Source organism: Callionymus lyra, chromosome 10, assembly GCF_982586985.1.
Source record: "Callionymus lyra chromosome 10, fCalLyr1.hap1.1, whole genome shotgun sequence".
Taxonomy (NCBI): Eukaryota; Metazoa; Chordata; class Actinopteri; order Syngnathiformes; family Callionymidae; genus Callionymus; species Callionymus lyra.
In genome coordinates, this window is record NC_141827.1 from 20,151,271 (window position 1) to 20,179,241 (window position 27,971).

General features: G+C 38.2%; 2 protein-coding genes across 2 annotated transcripts; one reads left to right on the forward strand and one right to left on the reverse strand.

Moving 5' to 3' along the window:
* Window positions 1–401: 401 nt before the first annotated feature.
* il10 (interleukin 10) lies at window positions 402–3,105 on the forward strand. Its single transcript, XM_087800190.1, has 5 exons — window positions 402–560; window positions 645–704; window positions 769–933; window positions 2,717–2,779; window positions 2,853–3,105. Exons 1-5 carry the CDS (start codon window positions 402–404, stop codon window positions 2,952–2,954), a joined length of 549 nt encoding a protein of 182 aa, XP_087656316.1. The 3' UTR covers window positions 2,955–3,105.
* Window positions 3,106–12,438: 9,333 nt separating this feature from the next.
* mapkapk2a (MAPK activated protein kinase 2a) lies at window positions 12,439–27,202 on the reverse strand. Its single transcript, XM_087800191.1, has 10 exons — window positions 26,494–27,202; window positions 18,752–18,891; window positions 17,174–17,238; window positions 17,013–17,092; window positions 16,328–16,454; window positions 16,154–16,229; window positions 15,955–16,079; window positions 15,279–15,364; window positions 15,100–15,180; window positions 12,439–13,811 (listed from the first exon to the last, which is right to left on the reverse strand). The coding sequence occupies exons 1-10, from the start codon at window positions 26,731–26,733 to the stop codon at window positions 13,662–13,664; spliced, it is 1,170 nt and encodes a 389-aa protein (XP_087656317.1). The 5' UTR covers window positions 26,734–27,202; the 3' UTR covers window positions 12,439–13,661.
* Between the last annotated feature and the right edge of the window lie 769 nt (window positions 27,203–27,971).

The window sequence follows — 27,971 nt, forward strand, 5'->3', positions numbered from 1 at the left end:
ATATATTTTAATTGGATTATATAATAATATATATATATAATATATAGATATATCTATATATATCTAGATATAGATATATATAGATATAGATATAGATATATTTAAATTGGATCTGTCTTGTCCATTTTGTTGTCATGTATAAATAATAATAATAATAATAATTGCTATTATTATTATGATTATTTGCTGCGACATTTCCTTTTTTCTGGATGGGACAATCCCATGAGTTATAGGTCACTTGCTGTGAAATTTCCAGTCTTCTTCTTGTCAAGCTCCACCTTCTATAGGATCTCCTTAACATCACTATAAAGAACTCGAAGAATCGATTCCAAAATGTGTCCGAGCTTTTCAAACGAGCAAACGTACCAAGCATCTTCAGCGTGTGGCAGCAGCATCCAAAGATGACTCCATCCATCCTCCTCGTCCTCCTCCTGCTCCTCCTCAGCGCGTCAGTGTCCAGCAGAACCCAGTGCAACAACCAGTGCTGTAGGTTCGTGGAAGGATTTCCAGTCAAACTCCGGAGGCTGCGAGAAAACTACTCCCAGATTCGAGATTTCTACGTGAGTCATTGAACGCAACACGCTAGAAAGCGCGTCACCTGACCCTTTTTTTAAAATATTTATTTATTTATTTTCGCTCTGCAGGAGGCGAACGACGACCTGGACTCGGCTCTGCTGGATCAGACCGTGGAGGACTCGTTTAAAGTAAGTTTTGAGGAACCTTCTGAGGAGGTCGTTCGTTGCGCACTAACGCTCGCGGCTCCTCCAGAGCAGCTACGCCTGTCACACCATGAGGAGCATCCTGGACTTCTACCTGGACACGGTCCTGCCCACCGCCATCTCCGAGATCAGCGAGGACACGCGGGTCCTGAAGCCCCACATGGAGTCCATCCAGCTGATCTTCGACGAGCTCAAGCTGGACGTCATCAAATGCGTAAGTGCGCAACATCGTCCAAGGAACATTTTTGCGCAACAATATTATTATAACACGACGGATAAGAAGAGGAAAGAGACAAAAAGAGAAACAAATTGAAGCGGATTATGTTAAATAAGTTTATGAAGAAATAATAACAAATAAACTCGACAAAATATCAAAAAGATGTATCTGCGGAGTCTACTGACTCCTTTAAGAAACATCTTAAGACGTTTCTATTTGTTCAGGCTTTTCCTTGATTTTCTGGAACTCCTGTTGTGTTATCAGTTTTATCTTGATCTTTAAAATATATACTTTATTGAATATTGTTTTGATTGTTTAAGCGCTTTGTGACCCTGGTCTGGAAAAGCGCTATACAATTAAAAAGTACTTACTTACTTACTTATAAGTTTAATAATATATATATAATATATATATATATATGTATCCAATTATCCTGATTTGGTTTTAATGTTTAAATGTAAAAGATGTATTAACATCATGGTATAGACAATTTTTTTGAGGAAATCTGATAATTATCACGTGAGATACATTTTTAATATAATTACCATTTAACACAGAAACCTGTTTTTTTTAAAGCAATAGTAAGTAAGTAAGTAAGTAATTTTTATTTGTATAGCGCTCAAACAATCAAAACAATATTCAATAAAGTATATATTTTAAAGATCAAGATAAAACTGATAACACAACAGAAGTTCCAGAAAATCAAGGAAAAGCCTGAACAAATAAAAACGTCTTAAGATGTTTCACAATAAAGAAATAATAAAAATAAACTCGACAAAATATCAAAAAGATGTATTATATATATATCTATATATATAGATATAGATATATATCTATATCTATATCTATATAGATATAGATATAGATATATCCAATTATCTTGATTTGGTTTTAATGTTTAAAATGAACACAGCAGGAGTTCCAGAAAATCAAGGAAAAGCCTGGACAATTAAAAAATAAAAATAAAATAATGGTATAAACAATCTTTGGGGAAATCTGATAATTATCATGTGAGATACATTTTTAATATAATTAACATTTAACACACAAACACATTTAAAAATCGTAAAAACAAGTATTTAAAACTCCACTTTCATTATTTAAATATTTTTTTAAAGCAATATTCAAATTTAGAAATATTTCTTTAGTCATTAGAGCAGCTGACAAAGCTCATTTTAAAACGGGATTATTAAAAAGCACGTTATTAAATATTTTATTTAGCTTTTTTGAATATATTAATAATTTAATTAAACTAACAATTTAAAATGTGTGATTTTACCACCAAACAAAATGGTTTTGGGTGCGTGAGAAAGTTTTGTCTTTGGAAACTTAATAGCGTTTAAGTTTATTCCATTCCATTTGAATTTATTGCCAAATTATTTATTAGTCATCTCAAGGAACTTTTCAGTTTAAATAAAAAAAATATACAAGAGAAATAAAACAGTGACCCATCAAACTGAACTGAATGAATGAATGAATCAGAATCAGATTGTGTTGCAATGATCTCAATCAGAAAGCAGGAGGTGCTAGAGAAACAAACAGCAGAAGAAGAAAGAGCTGCAGTTCAGAGGGCGATGAAACCTTTTTGAATCACTTAGTAGCTCCTCGAAGACTCAATCCGATGTGTATTCTAAAGTAAAGTTGACACTGTTACTACCATAGAAAACACTAAATGAAAGCCACTTTTGGATTGATATAATAATTCCAAAAAAATGTTTGATACAAATGTGTGTTTGAGTTGTTGCTGGTTTCATTAACTCTCATGTATTATCATCAACAGCGAAACTATTTCTCCTGCAAGAGGCAGTTTGACATCAGGAACCTCAACTCAACCTATACACAGGTGGGTTCTTGAGTCCAACCAATCAGATTTGACTTGTCATTGTTACACATTTTAACACGACCCGCGTCCACAGATGGAGTCGAAAGGTCTCTACAAGGCCATGGGGGAACTGGACTTGTTCTTCAACTACATGGAATCATACCTGGCCTCCAAACGAAGAAGTTCTTCTGATTGAGTGTCACAAAAACCTATGGATTTGTCCTGGAGACAAACTGTTACAATGGATTCATATTGAGTCCTGTTTACGTCAAGTATTTATTTACTTTTATGTGTTTTATTTAATTTATTAAAGCACTTTTGTTTGATGATTAAAAACCTCAAGTCTATTCACCGCATCTGACTTTTACTTTACCTTCAGGGTTGTTGTGTGCCTGGAACATGACCTATATACAGACGCTCTTACAGTAATCTTCTACTTTTTTACACCTACATCACACTACAGGTCTTTTTTCATGACGCTTTGTCAAACTGACGCCGAAGCACAGCTTGTATCGGAAATGACTTCTGTATTCTAACATACTTTCATGCTGTTAAGTTAACTTCATTAGCACAAACAGAGCAAGGAAGTCTACAGTCGGTGAGCAGAGTGAAACTGAAACCTCTTAAAATAAAAAGATGTCCAACCACTGTAATGGTCGACACTACAACTCTGACCACCAAAGTTTCTGACCATCGTCCTTATTAATTGACATTCCCAACGCTCTTACTATTGCTCCCAGAATGTACTGCAGTGGTTCAAGTTAATATGCAACTTGATGAAAGAGCCACAAGGTTTTTTTTATTTCATGATGAAACCAAAAATCTACATTAGGCTAATATTTGAAATTGTTGTCAGTGATCTTAAACCTGTGTTATCTCAAGACGACCTGGGTATAAATGTGTTTGTGGTACCCCTTGTGTTGTCTCTGGGTCAAGGTGAATAACCTCCACCAATGCATATGTATTTCTGGAAGCCAGGGAGGTCATGTAAGGTACTTCATTTAGATGTTATCATGGAAGCAGGAAATACACATAATTTAAATGGGCCCTTTTTCAATCATAGTGAAACCCTTTGCAGAGCAATAGTTAAAAAGTGCACAAACATAGTCTGAAACCTACCTATGTCGCTAAATAAATAACTGTCAATCGGATGACACCTGTTTTTTTTTCATCCATCGATGATTTTAGTCATGAAAAAAATACTGAAATAGAAGAAAGAAAGTGATGAATAAGCTTTAAATACTTTGTTTACTGGTCATGAGGTTTTATCTTCAACTTTTTAAATTCAAAAGAAAATGGTGCAACTAGGGAGTAGATGCTGGAAAATAGAGACACAAGAGTGAAAACAGTTTAAGGGGAAGAAGAGAGTGCAGGCAGGGTGGACCAGGGTGGAAAGTGTGTCAGAATAGCTGCAAAGGTGAAAGGAAAAGCTTGATTGCACAACTGTGTTCACTGCCTTGAAGTGCGTTGAATGAAATGTAACTTTTTTAAATATATACAGTATTTCGGAAAACCAGAACGTTAATGTCAGAAATGTTACATGTTTTAGAGCTTTTTAATTGCATTTATTATTTTTACATATGTTTTTAAAAATACATTTGAAAGAATCTTTATCAAAAGTGTACATTTTTCTTACAAAGCAAAATGCCAAGCGTCGGAATTCAGAGGAACATATAGTAAATGTATAAATGTATTTTTGTGTTATAAGCTCGATCTACTCCTGATACCACTTTATTGAATAAAGTTTATCAGAACTACCAGCGCTCTGGTTATAACAAATATTACAATGTAATATTTTAAGAATATACCTTGAAGAATGGAGCACCACATTTGAGTCTTAGTCCAAAAGAAACTATTAAATTTACATGGATACTATTTTATTAATTGGCCTTATTAATTTATTTTGAAACACTTGTTTGAATCAATCTCATTAACTGAAGTCACTACTTGTTGCTCTTAAATTGATTGTACAAAAATCTGAAAAATTGTAAAGGCAACTGACGTACTTTTTATAGGATTTTATTGAAAGAAACAAAGAGAAAAGGGGAGAACAGTTAAGGAAAATGTAATGGAATGATAGTGCTTGCTTTGATATCATAGAAGGAACAATATCAATTAATCAGAAAGTAACGGACTTGAAGGCTTTGATAATTGTCAACTTCTGGGAAAGCTTTACAACTTATCTTAAGCTAATCTTGCTACCTCTGATCAATTTAAAAAATCCCAACACATCAATCAATGCAAGAGTGACAATGTTACAGTTTCTTACGTCGTCGAGAGGAAGGCATGATGACGACGAGGCGGTTGAGGTGAGGAGGATGATGAAGAGGTGAGCAGCAGCAGGCGCATGAAGACGAGGCCCTGGATCTAGTTGTGCTGTGGAGGGACTTGGAAGGGACCACGGTGAAGACGGCTGCTGGAAGTGTTGACGTCGGGGTCTTCTTGGGTCCGGTCCTGTTTCTTTGTTGCAGGCTGGCAAAGATCTTCTTTGACCGAGTTGGCATAACCAACCAGAGACGTATCTTTACTCGGTTCAGAGGATCACAAGTCAATTTGTATCACCCAGCCCTCTTTAAGCCATTCTTTTATGCTCCTGGATTGGTGTGTGACATCTGATTCCTCAGCACCAATTGGCTACAGATTATCTCTGGTCCACTCCCTCCGTCCTTCTCCTCCTTCCGATTGACTTTGAAAATTATTTTATTTGACTTTATTGAAAGATCTGAGGTTCACACAATGCTACCTAATAATAACTTTCCCATCACTTTCTAAGGATCAGAATGATATCAAACATTATATGTTATGAAAACACAATATTGAGATGTATGTTCAAACAGCATATAGACATCAAAACAATTTTATGTTTGGTTAAAAAGTTCATGTGATTTTCTTCTTTGGCTTTTATTGAACAAGAAAATGACATTTAATACTCTGAAAGTCATCTGGTGGTTCTGGTTCTCCAGCCATGTGTGGAGAATGGCTGACCTTTGGATGCCAGAAGATTTAATGGGGGAAGGAGGGTCTGCATTACTATGTCGTAAAACGAGGACTTTAGTGTACTTCACTTCACGACTCCAGAATAATTAGAAGCAACATTATGAAACACATATGCAAATCACAGTTGCTCATCTGTTGCTGGGTCAAACAGGAACTTCCAGACTTCCCCTTTCGCCTTCATTTCAGGCATCTCAGACCAAGACATTCCAATATATTTAGGTCAAAAACCATACATGCGTTACCTACGGGGATCCCTCCTCTGCTTCCTTAAGTCATGACGTTATGTTGCGTTAACAGGAGGGATGTCAAAACAAATGTCGTCACTGGTGGAAAGGGGGAACACTCCAGACCACTGATGTACGTCAGAGTTTTTTTTTTTTTTTTCAAATGTTTACCTCAGCAATTACTACGATTCCTACATTAGTCATGACCCAGTGGAATATCACAGATGCTTGATCTTTGTTCCACCTGCGCTCAGAGCGGGATGAAATATCGGAGTGTTTATTATAAGAGCCGCTTTATTTAGTGAGTCATTTATGGTTAGAAGAAGCGTGAGAATTTGCACCATCATGTTGCATCTTCAACGCAATCGAGACGGGGTCTGTTCTTTTTTCTGTGTCAAAGTCGAGGCCACAAGAGAAACCACGCTTCGGCAGAATTCATGGCAAGTCACACTCAGACTTCTCACACTTGCATGTACTAACCACGTTTCACGGCTCTGACTAGTCAAATCAAAGAACATTTAACCGAGGACGACATGTGCTCAAGGCTTGCAGGCCAAATCTGTCTCAGTCGCCATTTCTCGGTGGCTAAAGTACGAATGGTTTCTGTGCTGTGAGTCATTTCTAGCTACTCGGGGTGAGAGGCATTCATTAGCCTCTGTATGTTTTGGGACTCTGGGAGGAAATAAGTGTGTACATAGAAAACGCATATACCACAATGACCAGGGTTACTCCATGAGTTGCATCAACTAATTATCAGCTAATGTTGCTTTTGAAAAATGTAATTTATTAAATTAATTGAAAGGTTAGGGAGGCCAAACTGATGGTTTATATATAGAGTGAAAAAACATGTATAAGATGCAATGGTGGGCCAGCAAGGCCTTCTCTGCTGGCCTAAACATGATCAGAAAATAAATTTACTTTTTTAATAAAAGAAACATAAAAAAAAAGTATATATATATTTTTTATTATTGTTTATTTTTCATAAATATGTATTAAATTATTCCTCATAGTCTTTTCTCTTCATTTCATTTCTTTCCTCTTGCTTGCGCAAGTCGCGCACTGCTTCCACTGATCCAATCATATTTGAGCTGTCACGTGTTGCCAGAAGAAATCTACCCGAGGCCTTCAGTCGTTTCAGAGATGGCCCTTGCCCATTGAAATCAACGGCAGCCGAAGGATTGTGTTAACCAATCAGATTTGAGTTGAATTACGTGAGGAAATGCTTTTTTTTCTAAATAATGTTGCGCTTTATGAGATCAATAGTGGTGTTTGTGTGTGTGTGTGTTTGTCGCTGTAGTGCGTAGTGTGTGTGTGTGTGTGGGGGGGGGGGCACGTGTGTGTGTCGTGGCCATGGAAACCACACAGACTGTAGTCGGGGTAATAATTTGATATAATGCACTGAAGTTCATTTAACAAACATCTAATTGACCTATAACAGTACACGTTCAGATGCCTGTGGTGTATAAATAACCTTAAAGTAGTTATTGAGGTGGATTCATTCAAACGTGCGCCACTGAAGGCCTATGTGTGAAATGCACAGCCCGCCTCCGATAATATTGTAAAAAGGGGTAAGTTTCAAAATCAATAAAGTAAATGTGAACAAATGTAACCGTTCCTTAACACTGGCCCGGGGAGTAACGGTGGACTTCAACTCCCACTGGCTGGTTTTAAATGAGATGGATCGGTGTCCAACAACGCCACCTTAGGACTTGCAAGATTTATTCCCACGACCCGTCGAATTAATTACGACGAAAGTAGGCTAGAAATAATCATAACTGACAACGACATAACAAACTAAGGCTTGCACACAAATGAATTAAAGTCAAAGCACACAGTTAGTAATTATAAATAAGAAATAAAGGGGGAAAAAAAACACATTCTTAATCTTAACAAAACCACACGTTGACGCGAGAAATAACGATTATAGGCGCTACTTCCATCGAGAACAAAATCGCTGCTGTGGAAAACTACAACAAGTGTTAAACATGACCGAAAGAACCACAGGAAATATTAACACAATATTAACACAAGATCTAATTCGCACAACTGTAGCTCACACCTACAAAAGTTGAATAACCAAAACAAAGCTACCTAAACAACTTTGTGGCGAACAGATTAACGCAGATATAAATTAAGCTGTGAGGCAAACCAAACTAAACATAAAGAGACAACGTAAATAAAGAGGCAAGGCAGGGCATCTTTTATGCACATCCTTGATTTTATGAGTCAGCGTAAATTACAGCCCGAAGGCAGGACCGCGCACTGATCGTACCCCTTTTAAATTCTCCACCCCGTTAACAGGTGAGGCCACCGGTAATGAGAAGGGGCGTGCCTACTCAAGAGAATGTAAACTTAATCATATCCATATCAAACTTAAAATAACCATCCGGTTACATATATATATAGACAGAGAGAGATAAATAGACAAACAGTAAGAAGAAGAACAGGAATGGAACAGGTAGAAGAAGAAGAAGAGAGAGAAGAGGTCAATAGAAGAAGAAGAAAAAATAACAAGCAGAAGAAAAAGAAGAAGTGAAGGGAGAAGAAGAAGCAGCTAAGCAGCCTCTACACAGAAGGAAGCAGACCAAGACCAAGAACAAGAAAAAAACTGCAAAAAGATGAAGAAGAAGAACAGGAAGAAGAAGAAATGAAGCATACAGACAGGAAGACGAAGAACATGAACCAGAACAGGAAAAAATAAGTAAGTAAGTAAAGGTTATTTGCAAAGAACCTTTCTAGACCAGGGTCACAAAGTGCTATTGCAATCAAAAACAATATACAGCTAAAATAAATGCTTTAAAATCAGGGAAAAGCCTGCACAAATAAAAATGTCTTCAAAATGTCAAATAAAGATGCTTCTTGAAGGAGTCAGTAGATCCATCAAACATAGAGGGAGAGGAAGAAGAAGATCGTTCCAAAGCTCAGGAGCAACAGCCTGGAAGGATTCCTCTCCTCTGGTCCTGAACCGTGTGCGAGGAACCATCAGTAGATTCTGATCCACAGACCTCAGAGCCCGAGCTGCGGTGTAAGGCTGGATCAGATCACTGATGTAAGGAGGAGCCTGACCATGAATAGCTCTGAAAGTAAAAACCAGAATTTTAAAATTGATCCTTAAAGAAACTGGCAGCCAGTGAAGAGTTTTAAGGATCGGGGAAATGTGAGTTCTTCTACTAGAGCAGGTCAGAATAGTCGCTGAATAGTTTTGTATTAAATGCAGGTGAGACAGCTCCTTCAAGTTTATACACGAAAATAAACTGTTACAATAGTCTAAATGAGAAGACACAAACACATGGATTTTAAGATCCAGATCATGTTGTGACACCATTTTTAGAAAGTTCAAAAGTTTAGAGATTTTTCTCAGTTTAGGGAAACAGTTTCTGGTCAGTTTTCTGCAGTGTTGAACTACAGACATGTCTTTGTCAAATACAACACCCAGGTTTCTCAGGCGCAGTTTGACAGACTGACCTAAGTCACCAAAGTACTGACTCAACCCTGGAACCTTATCATCAGGAGCAATAACCAGAGTTTCAGTAAAGAGAAAGAAGAAGAACAGGAATAAAGAAGAAAAACAGAAAGAATACCATGGAGAATAAGGACAGGAAAAAGAAGAACATGAAGCAGAACAGGAAAAAAGAAGAAGAACAGGAATGAAGGAGATGAACAGGAAGGAAAAGATGAAGATTAAGGACCGGAAGAAGAAGAACATGAAGCAGAACAGGAAAAAAGAAGAAGAAGAACAGGAATGAAGAAGATGAAAAGGAAGAAAAAGATGAAGATTAAGAACAGAAAGAAGAACAGGAATGAAGAAGAAGGAAAGGAAGAACAGGAGGAAGAAGGAAGTAGAGAGAGAAGGAAGAAGAGAAAGAAGGAAGAAGCGAGCAAAGGAAGAGGTCATAAAATAACTTTAATATTGACACAGAGCTCAAAACTTCGGTTGTAGTCACACTTCAACATCATCAGGTCAGATCAATCCTGGTAAAGGTGGTAACTCACTCGGGTGTGATCTAAAATGGACTGTTTAAAAATAGTTGAGCTGACTTGTTGCTTCCAAAAGCAGAAGAACACATCATTCGAGCAGATGCATCATTCGATTTATCATTCTGTTCTCACGCAAGTATTCAAGGAAATCAGTGTAACATAATGTTTTCAAGTTCAATTCTCAGAAATACTACAGACGACTGGCTGACATGATCCAGGCGTTATTTCACCATTTATCTTTCAAACATTTAACTAACTGATGTGAACAGATGAGTTCAGAATCACACCAGATCACATCAACGTACAAAAGGCTCTCTTTGACTCAGAAGATGAAGATTGACTCAGACTCACTAATAACAAGAGTTGAGATAAAACGACACTTAGATCCCATCATGTGCACCACTATCTTTGTTAACTGAACTCGTAGTTTCTTCTATTTCCACGCTTTGATAAGCAGACATGGATAGTATTCAGTGATGCGTTCAGGAGCCTCTGGAAGGTCAGTTTGTCTAGATTCTAAGGGAAAAATACTCAACTCTCCTGACTTGCACGTTTCAAATGTTGATGCTTCCTCATCATGAGCATGTTTTGAACGTATCACTTTATAAAGTTCTTCCCAGTCCGAAATCTAAATCTCGGCGAACGAGAGGTTACGAGAGCCGAGTCCATTTGACATAATAATGGCTTCGCTCCTCCTCCAGCCAGCTGTGATCACACCCTGCTTTGTATATCCAAGTCCCTTGGAGGTGGAGATCTCCGGTATTGATGACGCGCTGTGACAAACCTTGATGTTTGACCAATCACAGAGTGACGCAAGGAACGTGTTGAGAAAAAAAGATACAAAGTAACTGCAAAAGATGTGATGAGAATCAAGCGAGAGGCGACTAGGAACCAATTATCCTTCAGTGCAGTCATATTCCAGAACCACAACCTACCTGGAGGGTCCAGAAGTACAAGGTGTTCAGTACTCAGAGACATGGTGAAGGTAAGAATGGCTGAAACCAGACTAGACCGCACTAACCTGAACAAGTCGCCCTCTTGATGGACCAGATGGATGGGCCCGCAGTTGAATCAGTAACGGGCAGAGTTCCACTCCGACTCAGGCGCCAGAAAGGTCCTCCACCTTTCTGGCGCCTGAGTCGGAGTGGAACTGGTGTGGGCCGGTCTTATTAAAGATGAGCTGGTTGGACCCTTTAGGGATGAATACGGACTAAACTCAACTCATACATACTGTCGGTTTCTAGAATAAACTTCAAGCAGTGGCACAGGAGAAAGCCTGCATCATTCAAAAGGACCAGGATTTTCATGCAGAACAATGATCCATCTTCTCATGCATCCAAATACTCAACCGCTTGGCTATAGCCAGTCATGACCTGAAAGATGAAACAATAATGACAAGGCCCCCTTCCTCACCTTATTAAGCAAGCTTTCTCATTCTTTTTTTGATTATAGCAGAAGAGTGACGTTCATCAATGTGTTCAGTGTTTGAAATGACTTTAGGTTTCGGCGCACTCAGAGCTGAACCACTGTTCGAGGCTGTTGTTTCAGGGGAGCATCTTCAGTCAAAACTCCCCGTTGACTCAGTGCCACCGCTGTTGCTAAACAAATGTGTTAATTCCAGAAGTCCCGCATGACGGAGACCACGAGCCGGCCTCGTGATCTTCCATCGTCTCCACATGAGCGGTCACTTTTCTACATCATGACACTGGTCACGTCTTCGATGTCACTCTTAAACCGGTTCCACCCTGCCTGCACTCTCCTCTTCGCCTCCCTTTAGTTCTGTCCATCGCTCTGGGTCAAGGATGGACACTTGAGTTTTCTCAATGTTTGTGTACTGAGACACTTGTCCCAGAAACTACTGTTTATAGTATATTTACAAAAGATGTTCTAAAGAAAGGTTTTCATATATTTATAAATATACTAAATTTGAACCATAATCAATTTTAAAATGGCCTTTTATTTTAACAATTTCTAAATGTATTTGTACATTTATTACATACAATCTATACTTAAAAGATTAAAAATTGATTTGTGAAATACTCATTTGGTAAATAAGACCATATATAATCACTGTCTCAAAAAGCGCTATATAAATAAATATTACTTACTTACTTACTTATTAAAACAATTCAGCTTAACATCGATAACATTTAGCTTAATATCTATAACAAATTTGCACAATTACACATTTCAAGATCCTATCTTGCATCTTTTCTTTTTTTCCCCCACTTTGGAATTGTTGCTTTAGAATCATTTCAATTTAGGGCCTAAAAGTCGGAGTCTGGTTCTGCCTTTTAAAATGGAAGTTTCTGGGATGGTTTCACACTTTAAACAAAAATAAATTGAAATCATTTTTGTCCCCCTCAGTTTATAACGTGGCTCCTTCACGACCTTATTATAATGGTAAATAAAGGGTTAAAGACTCCATCCAAAGGACACGTGATGTGCTGCAAATACACCAGGAATGTAGGACAAAAACAATGTTTTTCTGGGTTTTTAATCAAAAGCAAGCAGAAAAAAAGTATGGTGCGTCGAGATGAACAAACAAAATGACATCTGTGCTTCCACGACAAATGACGAACAAGTTAAGAGACGTACAGGTCTGTGAACGTGTGAGGTGAAGACTGAACACAAATGCTTCTTGTAAAAACGACCATCCATCACACCTTCTTCTAATGTGACGACAGCTTGCTGGTGGTATTCTCAGATCTTTGCTTTAGTCCGGCAGGAGGTGCAGGACGAGGTGCCGTTGGTGAGAAGAAAGAAGACCTGTGCGTCCCACCAGGAGACCAGTGCAACCCACGGAAGAAAAAATGATCCAGGAGTCGAGTGCTTCGTTCTCCTCACAAGGTGCTTCTGCTCACAAACACAAAACCCTCCCCCTGCTCGACGCCGCGAACAGAGGTCAACACCCGATAAAAAGGTCCGTACAGTACTTGAACCCGACACGCGTGTCTGCATAGCGCTCGCCCGAAATACAATCCGGCAACGAGAGAGTCTGAAGCATAAAATCAGGTACCCAAAGTGAGGGCGAGAGTGGACTCTTGATATGCTAAAAATGTTCATAGAATTCATGAAAAAATAGTTTATTTCCTACTTGAGCTACACGCAGAGGAGGAGGTCCCACTCTGCACTAGAACCATGTACCTGAAACAAAGGTGGCTAGAATTAGACGGACCGCGAGTGTCCGGTGGATGAATGCGTCGGCCTCACGTTCGCGAAGAGGCGGTCTGGTCCGAGTCCACATGAAAGACGGTCTTTACATTCCACGCGTCGTGTCGTTAAACACCTGCTCACACATGCTAAACTACTCTTCCCTTACTTACATTTTTGGGATATAGCCACTTTGATTCGACATTCTTGGAGAGAGAGTGGAGACAGTAATGTGTGTTGGGGGAGGAAGGGAGGGGGGTTAATGCTAATAAGGCTTCACAACATTCAAACCTGACATTAGGAAGAGAAACTGGTTTCCCTTTAGATAAAAGTCATCAACTCTACAAGACTGGATCTGGTCGTCGGCTGCTTTTTCGTTAAACTGTTGAGGAGTTAAAAAGCAACCATCCTACAAAACATTTAATCATGAAAAGTAAAACACTGAGAAATCCATGCAATCCGACCAACGCGTCGACAAATTATTGCTTCCTTTTAACAATCTGTGTGTGTGTGTGTGTGTGTGTGCGTGTGCGTGTGCGAGGCCTGCCGTTTCAGTGGGCGGCAGACTGAGGATCCACAATGTTGCTACTGGCTTTCTTCCTTCTCTTGTTTAGCAGAGGGTTGGTGGAGTCCTCGATGGTCTTGATCTTGACCTGCTCGTAGTCCACCCTCATGGTTGCCAAGGCACTGGTCATCTCCTCCTGAAAACCAGATGTTGAGAGTGTGAGGCGCTCGTCTCACGACATGACTCTCCAATAACATCTGGCTGATCTCAGTCTGACTGTGCGAGGAAACCCAGACGGACACGCCAAGGAACAGGGTTTCACATCTTGGCATTATCTTGTTCTTAATCAGTTCGCCTCCACACATGGATCTACTTCTTCTGCCTCAGCCGAACATCAAGGGTCCATTTGATGCAAAACTAACCAGTTAATCTCCTCTTGATCTCAATTTAATCATTAAATCACATTTTCTTTCTCCTATGCACTTTATTTACGGACTTCTATGAAGTGAAAACAAAGTTTTTAAATGACATTTCTGCAAACAATGATCCACAGCTGGCAGCCAAAGTCACTTCCTCTGAACAGTGCACAGGTGCATGTTTCTAAATAGCGCCACAAGTAAGGATTGGTTTTCTGTTCCTGCAGCTCCGAAAGTGAGGAAATAATTATGCAAAAATAATGATTACATGAACTTGTTGTGGTAGTTTTTGTGTTGCAAGCAACATTTCTTATGTTTTTTTTCCAATGATATTGCGTGCATCTGCCATTCCTGGATCATAAGGAGCTATTTTTTCACTGTGGCTTATAATAATAATAATAATAATAATCTCTATTTATATAGCGCCTTTCTAGACCAGGGTCACAAAGCGCTTTGACAGCCATTCACACATACTGATGGGAGTAGGCTGCACCACATGGCGCCGAATCTGCCATCAATAAGATGATAGTTTGGGTATACAGTCTCTAGCAAGAAGCACAGAAGATGCGTGGAAGATATCATTTGACTCATGTTACACCTGCACCTTATACACAGGTGTGACCTGTATATGTACAAATTATTCTTCCCAATGGAAGATAGGCTTTTTCTTCATTTTCTAGGACTCCTGTGTTTATTTATTATTATGTTGTCTCGGCATTTTAGAGTTTTTAAATTCATACTTTTTTTTAACCGTGTATTGCTTTTGATTGTTCAAGCGCTTTGTGACCCTGGTCTAGAAAGGGGCTTTAGAAACAACTATTACATAATAACTTACTTATTGCAAATGAATTGTTGTGGCTTATTATGCTCGCTTGTCCAGAAATGACTGTAGATTAGGTCACTTGACAATATGTTGTATCTAATATTGTGTATTTGTATTATTCTATACAAGATGAGCCTGAATCGCAACATTTTATGAGGAATTTACTGACAAGTCGAAAGTTAAAAAAACTGAAACATGTGCATCTGAAAAGAGAACTCGGGAGTGAAATCAAGAACGTGACAAACCTTCACATCCTCCCACGCGTCTTTTTCCTCCTTCAACACTCGGCTGGTGTGAAGTGGGGTCTGAGGCACCTCCATCGACTGCTTTGGTGGGAAAAATAATAAATAACATTTTAAAGAAGAGTTTTTGGTTGGATCTCATAGATAGTAAACCACTTTCACTGATAATGAAAAGTCCATACATTGATCCAGGGATGATTCATAAAGTCTGTGATGGTCATCCTCTGGGTTGGTTCAGTCTTGAGGAGGGTCCGGATAAGTTGTTTAGCTGCACAATAAAAAGGGATTATGTTAATATGGAGTCCAAAAAAAAAAAAGAAGAGTATAAGGTGTACAGTACACATGTTGAAGCGTTGGCATTTCCTGCTAAGCAATGCCCGCTAAAAGCAGTTATTAAATCATTTACTAAGCAAACTTAAATAAACAAATACAATGATGGGTTTTAATCCAGCCATCCCTTATGTGACTCAAAAAGCAGGTGAGTAGTCAGAAAACGAAAAAGGCTGAGTTTCATTAGAGGATAAACAACCACACACAGCTTTTCACGACAAACTTAACTTTCAATAGCAGAGAACTGTGCTCATAACAGACCCTACAGGATGTCAAAACTCATAGGTTTATATTTCTTGGTCAGAGCTCAGGCGAGCAGGTTGACCCCTTAAACACTTTTGAGCATTTGCATGTGTAGCAAAAATACAAGTCGGGGATTTATTGTGGCAGATCTTCATGTTCTTTGAAAATCTCTTATCTTTGCACACAAAAGCAGGTTCTCTGAACATCCGACAATCTCTTCAATGCAACACCATCTCTTTTTTTAAACTCCTAAACACATATTTTGGGATTGAGAGTGAAACAAACCTTCATCTGACACATCCGACCATTCAGGGTTGGGAAATTCATACTGGCCCATCCTGATCCTCTTCTTCATCCCTGGAGAAATGGCTAGACCGTGGTTTGAATAGAATGGAGGGTACCCACATAACCTGTGAGGGTGTTCAAAACACAAGGTCATCAAGAGGTTGAATAACTAATATAACATCATTTAAAATGAACTTACAGTATATACATAATGACACCCAACGACCACATGTCACATGACTTGTCGTACTTTTCAGGGCCGAGGACTTCAGGGGCTGCAGAAAGAGAAACAAAGAGAATATAGCGATTAAAAAAAAAAAGGTGCAAAAAAAAACAATACATTTTGCTCTAGAGAGGCGAAAATGTGTCTTACCGACATAGTAGGGTGTGTAGCATGGAGTTGCTAGCGAGTTGTGTGATGTGGTCTCTTTAGCAAAACCAAAGTCTGTGAGTTTCAGTAGAGCATTCGGCCTCTTTGTGGAATACAGCAAGTTCTCAGGCTGGAAGACGAAATCAAAAATAAATCATCATTTGTTTGACTGGTTCAAGAGAAGAATAGAGTGGGTATCAAGGACCATGTGTCAGTTTATCCAAGCTTGAGCTGCTACTTAAGTGCAGGTAAACTAAAATTAATAAACAAACTATAGCTTCACATGGTACGTTGTGACAAATTATACTCATGACCCGGGAGGGGTATGGTCTAGGTTTTCAAATAAAATACATTGAAATGTAATAATTATTTTTGGTTTTTACACACATTATTTTATGGCAAAAAAAAAAAAAAATTAAGTTCTGTAAACGGCGTTGCCTTTTGCTCTGGTTATTACATATTATAACGGTTATTTATCTATTGTACCATATATCCGTTAACATGCTCATTGGCATGAGACAAAGACTTACTTGCAAAACAAGTTTCAACCCATGGGTCAAGGTCAACAACCACCACGAGTGCATATGCATTTCTGGAAGCAAGGGAGGTCGTTCACCTTGACCCTGGGACAACTCAAGGAATACCTTCGGGTAACATTGACCCAGAGATAACACAAGAAGATACAAACCTTGACATCTCTGTGTGCAATGTTGACGGCATGTAAATATTGAATCGCCTCGCCGATGCTCTTCATTATGTCCGAAGCCTCTGGATGAAGAAGAGACGGAGGTTCTTACAATTCATAGGCAGTAGTGGCTGCAAAGAGACTGGGAAGGACGAATGTTTCACCTCTTTCTGTGAAGGCCTGGTCTCCCCTGTCTTGGATTCTACTGAACAGCTCTCCACCATCCATGCTGCAACAATCAGACAAGCATCGATTAACACAGGCTGAACCAGGAGCCTCAAAATGTGGCTCAAAGATGTGGGTCGGTTGCAAGATCAGGCGCCGCAGAATGGCTGGCTTGGTGCTTGGTTCTGTTTTTTCTGTTGCTTATTGCCACCAAAGATGATTATGTTTTGTTTCAAACTGCCAATAAAAGTTTCTGATTCCGACTCAGATTCTTAAGATCAGGTCTCAATGTAGTAGTAAATGAGGTCATGTGATTTGCAATTATGCAACAAAAGTTGAAGTGGTGGCTGAAAATTATTATTTTATTTAGCTCATTGTTGCAACATCATTACGAGATAAAGTTGCAAACAAGGTGAGCTGAAATATCTCACCTAAATCCTCTTGATCATTGACTTAACCAAACTGCAAGTAGATTTCTAATACGCAGCATCATTTAGCTGACTAATTTCTGCAGAGGCAAGAGAAGGGCTTGCGCGACCTTATAAGAAATGCTTGACTTCTTATGAGAAAAACATTTCAAGTTGCCTTCTGCCCCAAAAAGGAAATGAGTCATTAGGTATGAATATGAGGCGTCTCCACTATCGCAGCGATGTGCTTGTGACCACGGATGCAAGAGATGCACGTGCGGCAAGTTGAGGCTTTGTAGGTTTGGGTGATGAAAGACTGAAATAGAGCTTAGAGGAAATTCTTTCAAGATCATTTAGAAGAAATGGGCCATTCTGTCTTTAGATGTGTGATGACAAATCTGTTTCAGGCTAGATTGTATCACCACTATTACCGCTCACTCAAATAAAATATACATTAAAAAAATAGCTGTTCCCCCACAAAGACATAATGAAGAGACCATCCTTTTAACCATTTTTTTTTTCTTAAAAACTTTATATGGCGCTTGTATTACTTGTTTAATGTTTTTGGTTTTTAAAAAAGGTTTTTCAATATGATGTTGTACAAAGAACTTTATCAGTTTTATCAATCATAACTTCTGCAGTACAGATAATTTGCATTTCAGTCTTAATCTGAAACACTGATAATACGTGGGAACTGGATTATGATTAAAATGTTGGGACTATGCATCTGTTTAGAGCAGTGGTTCTTAACCTGGGTTCGATCGAACCCCAGGGGTTCGGTGAGTCGGTCTCAGGGGTTCGGCAGAGCCTCCGCGGCGGAGGTCCGGACACACCCAACATGTACAACATGGATTCACATGTATCACGGAATGTGATGGGAGTGAGCGTACTATCTGCATGATTTGCAGCGCCAAGTTGAGCAACTAGTCTCACACCAGCAAAACTAAAGGAACACTTCTTGAAGCTGCAAGTAGACAGGGAATACAAAAACATATCATATACATATCTATGTATTGAATATTTTATTTTTCACTAAAGAGGGGTTCGGTGAATGTGCATATGAAACTGGTGCGGTTCGGTACCTCCAACAAGGTTAAGAACTACTGGTTTAGAGCATGAGAAATAGCAAAGCGTGGAAACGTATTTAATTTATCATGTACGTCAACTTACCACTCCATGACAATAAGAAGACACTTCCTCGTCTGATAGAGGTTCTCATAGACGTCAATGATGCGAACAATGTTGGCACAAGGCGATGCTCGCCAGTGGAGCTCCACTTCTCTGCGGGCTTTGGCACAATCTTGCAACATCTGAAGGCACAAAATGAACACAATTGGTCACTGAGACAAATAATAATAATAATAATAATAATAAAGGCTTAAAAGGTTCATGTTAAAATTACTACAAAAATGAGTATCACTTTGAGTTGTACATTTTTTTAATCTATATTTTGAAGGAGAGATGACAGGTATGCCGTTTAAGGTTAAATGCTGCCACCTAGCGGCTCATGAAAGAATCGTTTCCGATTACCGATTCATGATAGATAAACTATCATTTCCCTCTGGAGATCTGCTTCGGGAAATTGTTTAGACAACGTTTTCATCATAACCATAAAATCTGTTAAACCATTTCACATTGTGTAAAATAGTTTGTTTTAAGATATGTTTTTCTTATTTATTTGACAGCATTTGTTTTGATAAATCCATTCAACCAAAAAATAAAAACAAACCAAAATGTATGAAAAAATGTCATTATCCTGACATTTTTGCAGCTAGATTGTTAACAAACATACACCAATTATTGTGGATTTAAAATATTTAAAAATGATATATTTTTATTTAAAGATAAAACATAACATACCATTCATTTTAAATAATTTCACACACATTTAACGGGTTGTATGAACATCCTAGTGAGAGAAGACAACCTTCTTCTGCCATAGGCTGTGTTCCATGTTTGCTAGGTGACCTTTTATACATTATATGTCAACATTGAAAACAGAATTGACTTTCAGTGACTGCAACAGAGGTGCTTGAATATAGTCACCGCCTCAGCTTGTTATACTTTCATCAAGCTACGGTCATATTGCAAGGACAAAATCTATTTCAGTGATTTAAGAAATAAAAGTAGCTCAATACTACTTACACAAAACAAGGCAACAAATGGTTCAACAAGGTCAAGGACGCACTAGAAACGAAACATGCGGGCCTGATCCAAATGTGATTTGTGTGATCAAATGTCATTCCGTAGGAACACATTCCTGCTCGTGTTCATAGCTGCCCTGTGACGTGATCATGTCTCAATACGAAGAGGGGTTTTGAGAGACGGGAAACTTGAAAGAGCTTCTGGTAACTTTGGAGATGAATCAAATAAAATATAGCATGTAGGACACATTTTTCAGCTAATGCATTCAAAGCGTAAAAGAATTACTACTGTTGCTTTGGTGTTCAACCAGTTTTGACAGATGCTGAAGATAAACAGTAGTCTTGATATTTTCATTGCGCCACACATTGAATATTGCTCATAACAGGGTCAGCTATGCGTCTATACAAGCAGATAAATACACAACAAAATCTGGTTACGACTGAAAGGTCATTTAATAATTTGCTTATAAATAGACTGCCAAAAGCAGTTGGAAAAGTTGCCCGCTCTCCCGCACAGTCTTGAAAACACTGCTGTGGTTTTTCCGGCTGAGTCTGCTTCCTGTTTTCAAAAACAGGAGCTTTTGACACTTGACAACCACAAATAAAGTCAAAATGATTTAGTTTGAATCATTTAAAGGAACTTAGGAACAGCTGTGAGTTAACCTTGTTCTTGTGTGACAGAAATAGAAAAGCAGGCAGTGGTCGTAACATGTAATCACGGTTACAAAAGAGGATTAAATCAATTAAGCGTGGCGACTTTGACAGAAACCACCTCAGACAGAACATTTGGTTTTATTCGGACCAGGTAGAACGGTTCTGTAGTATAAATCGACAAAGACAGGGCAGAGTACTACAGTATTGTAGACTTTCTAAGCTCCAGGGCAGGATTAGACGACAACACTCACAGAACTGGTGCAGCCTGAAACTCTTTCTAACCGACATCCAGAATTCATATTATATCAAGTCAAGTTCAAACACAGGTGCTTACTCCCGACATAGTTATGAAGGAAAACAGAACAATCATTCTTACCATGACGATGAAACATTTTAATCTTTTATGCAGTATATCTTTAATTCTATAAAGATGTAGAATCAAACCATATACATAGTGAGGCCGGTCTTTTAACAAAGATGCTTTCAGTGATGTATTCTACATACACATGTACATGACAACTGCCACACCCCCCAAAATAGCAAGGGTAGCCTAAAATTAGCTCCTCCACAAACAAAGACATGTCACCTTCCAAACACATGTGCATGCGTGAGGATCACACCCCCGTCCTCTGCTGGCTTTTTGTATGACTGTGAAGCCTCCATCTGTTGCGAGCCCTTTGAGGCTAAACAGTCAAGCTGGGGAAGGGAGTCTGGGGGGGGGGGGCAGATGGACACACAATGCACTTCCTATAGAAAACACAAAAGCGCTTGAGCCCTGGGTGGTGGGGAGGGGAAAAGTGGAGGATCACCCAGTTTCCACCTGCCAATTGTGATTAAGAAAAGGGGAGGGGTTGGTGGATGAAACCAGGGAATGGAGATAAGGACAGTCACAGATCGGGCCAGAGGGCAAAGGTGACCGACTGTACTGATGTTTAAGGTTAAGCGCGATGGGAAAATCTCCTAATCGGACTATGGGTTAAACATTGCTCGGCCAGAGGTGTCGTGTATTAAACTAGCAAACATGTTTGTGTGTCAATACGGCGTGATCTGATTAAAGACATCTGCTAGCATGACAACATCGTCATCATGCGTCTGCGTCTGTTATGTTAATCACTTTGTGTGTGTTTTGACGGGGTTGTTGTGCCATTATCAGGACTGCGTTAAAGCCGTGGAAATATCAGCAAAGCCATATGCAGAGAGGAGAAAAGAAGGATGAATGCTTAGTGACATATGTTCCTCATGTGCTGCATGAGAGATGACATGTGCTACAGTGGCAGGATTAATTTATAATGTTAAAATGTGAACCTTCTAGTACTACTGTGAGATATTGTACTGTGATATTTTTGAATAAAAGGCTAAAATGATTACATATTGAACTACAAAATTGGTATTTAATTAAACTATTAATTGTTTAAAGCATTTTGACAACATAAAGATAGTACAGTTAAATTGTAAACTTTGTTTATAACCTACACAAGCTGTGAAACATCACCAACAAAAAAAGTGATCATTTTGGCAAGTGTTAACCTAGTTAAGTGCACACAACAACAACGACGACAACAACAACGACGACGACGACGAGAGCGCAAACTATGTTAGATAATATCTACATGGGGTCCAAAGATGTTCTGCGTTTAAGTGTATTGTTTAAACAAGGATAATCAAAGGTCAGTGTAATCTTTAAACAACCGTTTGTGAAAACAATTATTAAGCAACACTTCCCATAACAAAGAGGAACTGAGAAAGACAGAGGATATGAAGTACAACAGTAAAAATCCTGTCTCGCTCTGAAGGTTAAGACCAGAGACTTGATTTCATTTATAAGTGTATGTTTGTTTCCTTTGTTTCCAATAATAATAATAACCTGATTGTATTGCTGGTGAGCCCATGGTCTTTCCTTCTTCATTGTACTTGTGACCCTGGTCTAGAAAGGCGCTTTACAAATAACTATTACTTACTCACTTAATCTCTAGCCGCCATTGCTGTCAAAAAATATAGGGAAGTTGCATTATACACAGGTTTGAACTTTGAAGGTTGGAGCTTTTGAATATATTAAATGTTGTACTTTGAGGGGAAAAAATTACTTTCAATGACCGTAGAGAACTGGATGTCTGCATCTGGCTTTCCATTAAGGTACATTAACCTTTAACATGTTTTAGTCTCTGGAAATGTTATCCCAAGAGACTTTGTTACAGGAAGATGAAGACTCAAACCTTTGCTTAATGTCTAATGTGGCAGCAATACTTCTTTCAAATATGTCACCAAGAAAACTGAACAGTTCATTCCTTTTCAAAAAGTAACTTACAAAACATCCAAATACTACAGCTCTGGTATTTCGGTTGAAACAAAGGGACCAAAGATTTTCTTCTTGATATAATACTAATGACAAACCCTCTATGAAAGATCATAGATTAAACTTTAAATCCGGTGTCTGATTGAAGTTTACCAAGTTCTGTTTTGTTTTCGTATGTCGGCAAAACATCTGAGTGGGAGTGGAATCGCTTCTTTGAGAACTGTATTGCAGATCTGGATCAGACGTATAATAGTATCAGTAATTGTAGGAACATTTATAAATCCGTGATATAAGAAAATCTATTTGTAAAGCTATTTATTGCAAGAACCCAATCAATTTCAGACTAAATCTATTCACACATCTTGAAATCTGCAAAATACCATCAAACTGAATTAACAAAATTCAATTAGTAATGGGCAATGGATTCAAAAAATATATTTCAGTCATTTATTTTCTGTTCCGCTTAATCCCTTATGGGGATCAGAGAGAAAATCAAACTCAATAAAATAATTGCACCGTTGCCTTTACACGCCAAAACATATTGCAAGGTTTTATGGCAAGATCCCACGGGTCAAACAGGAAGACCCAAAGGCTAAAAAAAAGCTGTAAATGTTTTCCTTTCCATAAATTGTTAAAATCACAAAGCATATACATTTGCAATGAAAATGTAGATGGTCTGGTTCGGAGAAAAAAAAATTGGTATACAAAGTCGGAAAAACTGTTAACGAAGAGTAGACAGACATTGTATTTATTGATACGACTGGTTATTATTCAACTTTAATTCCTGTGATTTAAGAAGTTCATTAGCCCGCCCTCCCCAATACTGATCTATTTTAAGTAAGAACATGGCCTTAACCTTAATGCCCCAAATAACCTGTTTTTTTGTATACATGTAAATGTGGCAACAGTAAGACGACACCTTGGGATGCTTCACGACCTTCAGGGGTGTGTGAGTGACAACATAATAAAACCAGTCAAATGAACTCCAAAAATCATACACTTACTTACAACTTTAAAACCCAAATACTCGACTTTATCATTTAAAAAAAACATGTAAAATATTCCATTAATGTATTGTGGCCACAGAGCGTTTTTCTTGAAAAATGTCAACCTAGGTTGTGGGTTGACAGCAGCATGTGCATGGAGAGGCCTCGCTGAAGTACACCATCACTCAAAGGGGGTTTAGGTAGTAAAACAGTTAAGATTGTTTCATAGCTGAGCAACTCCATTACATAAGAGCATAAATGAGTAGACTCTGGATAGGACATCCAGTCCACATTTCATAATTAAAAATGCAGTGAGGTTTACAGTGATCGGCTTGAACGACGGCAGTAACACAAGTGAGAATATGTTCTATTCCGTCTCTGCAGAAAGCGACTGAATATATCGGATGGGATATTCATTAATAAATAAGCCATTTATTAAATGGAACTTCATACCAAGATTTAACAGCAGGTGTGCAGATTTTAAGTTCCATTCAGGAAAACAATTTAAGTTTTATACTTGCTTTTTTTTTTACTATACAGTTTTAAATGATACTATGAAGAGATTCTAGTCTAGTCATCCTATGATGTGATTTTGCCCAAGGCTGGTTGAGAGTTATCTGCTAAAAAAAGAAACGCAATCAATGTTTTTAACAAACGCAATCAGTGTTTTAACATTTTGTTCTCTTGCCCACAGGCTGAAAGTTGTTAATGTGCTTGTTGCATCATTCCACAATCACAATATTGATTCTGTTGCTTTAATGTTGCTAGGAATCTTTCAGCTCTGGTGGACCGACAAGTTTCTTATCATCAGGTCTGGTATGTAAAACTGATCAACTTTTTTCCCCAGATTCTTTTTGCTATGCAACTTGAATGTGGTTGGACAACTGTTCACATGAAACTATTAAACTTAAATTTAAAAAGACTGACAAATACAGATATGTCAATGTTGACCATGTAGCTTACAATAATGGTGCGTGTTATATTATGATTTTTATGAGGAGTAAAATGTCAGATAAGTTTATTTGCAACCCCTTTTATTAACCTATAGAAAGAAAAATATAAAAATCGAAATCACTTTCACAATACATTTCCTTCCAAGAGAAAAAATGAAAACCACAATGATGAGAGACCAACTGAGACCTGACCGAGATGACCTTATGTCTGAGCCAACAGACGGGGCATTTACGGTGTGATTCATTCAAGAGAATTGTAAAATGACTTCACACAAAAATGCCCTGAAGCCCACATCAGTCTTCATATTTTAGTCACCTGACGTAGATAGAAGTTGTGTGACGTTTGTTCTTAATCACTGTCTGATACAGCAGCTGATCTCAAAGTTGGAATACTAGTGTCTGTACAAATCATGACCACGGTCTTGTTGTCATACCCAATGATGGATACATCAGCGTATCACAAAGAAGCTTGTCAAAGAATTTACGTTCATGATGTTGTTGTATTTTTGAAAAAGACCATCTTTGTCTCAGCTCAAAGATTACAGCTGAAACTCTAATAGGATACGTTTTAATCCCATAGCCGTCGCTAATACTTGATCATCATGATGCTCCAAACAAAAGCATCATCAAGCCCTAATGCCCAACTTTCAAAACAGAATGTGTTTATCACATGTAAGGAAAACAATAATGGCAAACAAGAAAATCATTATGTTAGCAACAACCTCCAGCTAGAAGCTTCATTTAGATGACTTAGTATAATCACAATATACAATAAAATCAATAGAACAACTGATTCAAGATTTTTTTCTGGCTCAAGGAAGAAAGCCTTGTTCACATGAGTTCAAGTGTCATAACCACCAAAGTTATTGAGTTTGTTTAGTGTAGTGACATTTATTGATGTCAAGTTTCGATTGGTTAAACAAGGGTGTTAATAACCTTTCTTTACCCACTTATGTTTCCATTCATAAGTTATTGAGAGAGATAGACAATCAGTTGTAGTTTTATCATAATGAAAATTGACAATGAATTTCATGAAAGAGGACATGTCACGTTAAATATTGTACTCCGATTCTGTTGTATTTTAGTCTTGAACACATAAAATATCAACCTATCGGATGTTAGCTATCAAGGATTTTAATTAAAAGCTAACTTTTAAATGTGGAAAAAAAACAAACGCTGATCCTTCTCCTTATAACAATGCAATCCTACGATTTCACAAGAGGCTTGAAAAACCCGGAGGCCATTTCCAAAGTCAACAACTACATATTTGCCTTGATTCACAGCGACAACATATTTTCCTTAACAAATACACTGACTCGTTCCAGAGAGACAACAGATAATAAGTAAGCAATGACCACACTTGTATGGTGTATACAAGTACAGATACTTTACACTACGTTTTAAATCATATCCTATGTAGCTCACTCATTATTTGTTTTATATTGGATCCTTCCAACTAATAATTTAAGCTGTTATGTATTATAAATAGTTAAAAATAACTTCATTGGGATTCAAGAACATATTTGAAGACTCAAACACAAACTCAAGTAGATAATTTAATTCTTCAACCATGTTATGGGTTTAGTTTGATATTAAGTCGTTCAGTATTGTTGTGCCACTTTATTATCATCGTCACTATTGTCAGATGATGAATGGAAGAAATAAGTTCAATAGAATGCCCAAGAATATATATATTTAAACAGACTGTGAAAGAAAAAAGGCCATTGACGTGTAGACCACAACTTATGTCGTTTATAACCCACAACCATAAACCACATTCACAGGCATTGTTTCTGACTGACGTGTATAATGTTGTCCCATTATATATATATATATATAAGTGTTGACACTTTTGTGGTAACTTTTCTGAGAGTTGTCTTACCTTGAGTGCATACTTGTCTCCGGTTCTCTTCTGGAAGATCTCCAGCACTTTGCCATTGATGCCCAGACCCAGCACCTGGGTGGTCACCTTGTAGTCGTCCGTAATGGCGTTCTTCTTGATCTGTAAGCTGGGTCTGGGATGGAAGGGCAGGAACTGACCCGCGGGGTTCTGCTGGCCGCCGGGGTTCTGCTGGCCGGTCGGGTTGGGAAACAGCGGCTGGTTCTGAGCGTTGGACAACATGATGTCCCCCCAACAATAGTGCGACTTTCACTATCTAACCCCAAAAACCGGAGTCGTCTTCCTGTGTTAGCCGGACACACTATGTCGCAAGCAGGGCCTCGGGGAAACCACCCGGCGATGTCGTCGCCTTCGACGGGCAAAGGATTTGCGAGTCCCACCGGTTAGCAGTTTAAAAGGCTAGGTTAGCTGCTAGCATGCTAGCTTGGATCCTTTTCTTGACCTGTGATTTTCCGGCTCAGCTATCAGTTAGCTTATCCATCTCCGGTGGTGTCGCCGTCCACCGGATCCTCGAAGATTTTTACTTCGGAAACTTTTTTTTTTTTTCTTTTAAAACATCCCAGAATTCGGCGACCGCGGCGGGTGGTTAAAAGAGTAAGAACAAGTAGAAACGACGATTAAAAACAACAGACGAGGGACAGACAACAAGTCGGCGGTAGCAGGGAAGCGACAAACACACTTCACTTTCCGACCAGAGCCCAGCCAGAGCAGGTTTGACGATGACGTCACCGCCTGCGCTTCCGCTCCTTAAAGGGGCCGCGCACTCACAGACGTCAACGCTCACTCTCTAATATTAACATTTTAATTTGTGAATTAAAATCTAAAAAAAAAGAGGCCGTTTGTTGAACAACTTTTTTGTAAGCGAATTTACATTATTATTATTATTTTTTAAATAATATAAATATATGTTTGATGTTATTAAATGTTATTTTGTATCATTTGTTTACATCTCACATCTCTTACAGTTTTTCTTGGTTCAATCTATAATAAAAACTATTACAAAAAATAAGAATACATTTAAATGTCTGACTTTTGTTTATTTTGTGAATTTAATATTACATTTATCAAAAGTAAGTAAGTAATTTTTATTTGTATAGCGCTTTTCCAGACCAGGGTCACAAAGCACTTAAACAATCAAAACAATATTCAATAAAATATATACTTTAAAGGGCAAGATAAAACATGATAACACAACAAGAGTTCCAGAAAATCAAGTAAAAGCCTGAAAAAATATGCATTACTTCGAATTTACATTATTATTATTTTTAAAATAATATAAATATATGTTTGATGTTATTAAATGTTATTTTGTATTATTTGTTCCTTTGTTTTGATCACCCCTCTCATCTTGTATCGGACCAATTCAATTCAATACAATTCAATTTTATTTAAAGTGTCTTATCATAACAAAGTTATCTCAAGACACTATACAGTTGAAGTAAGACTATAGTTGATTAAGG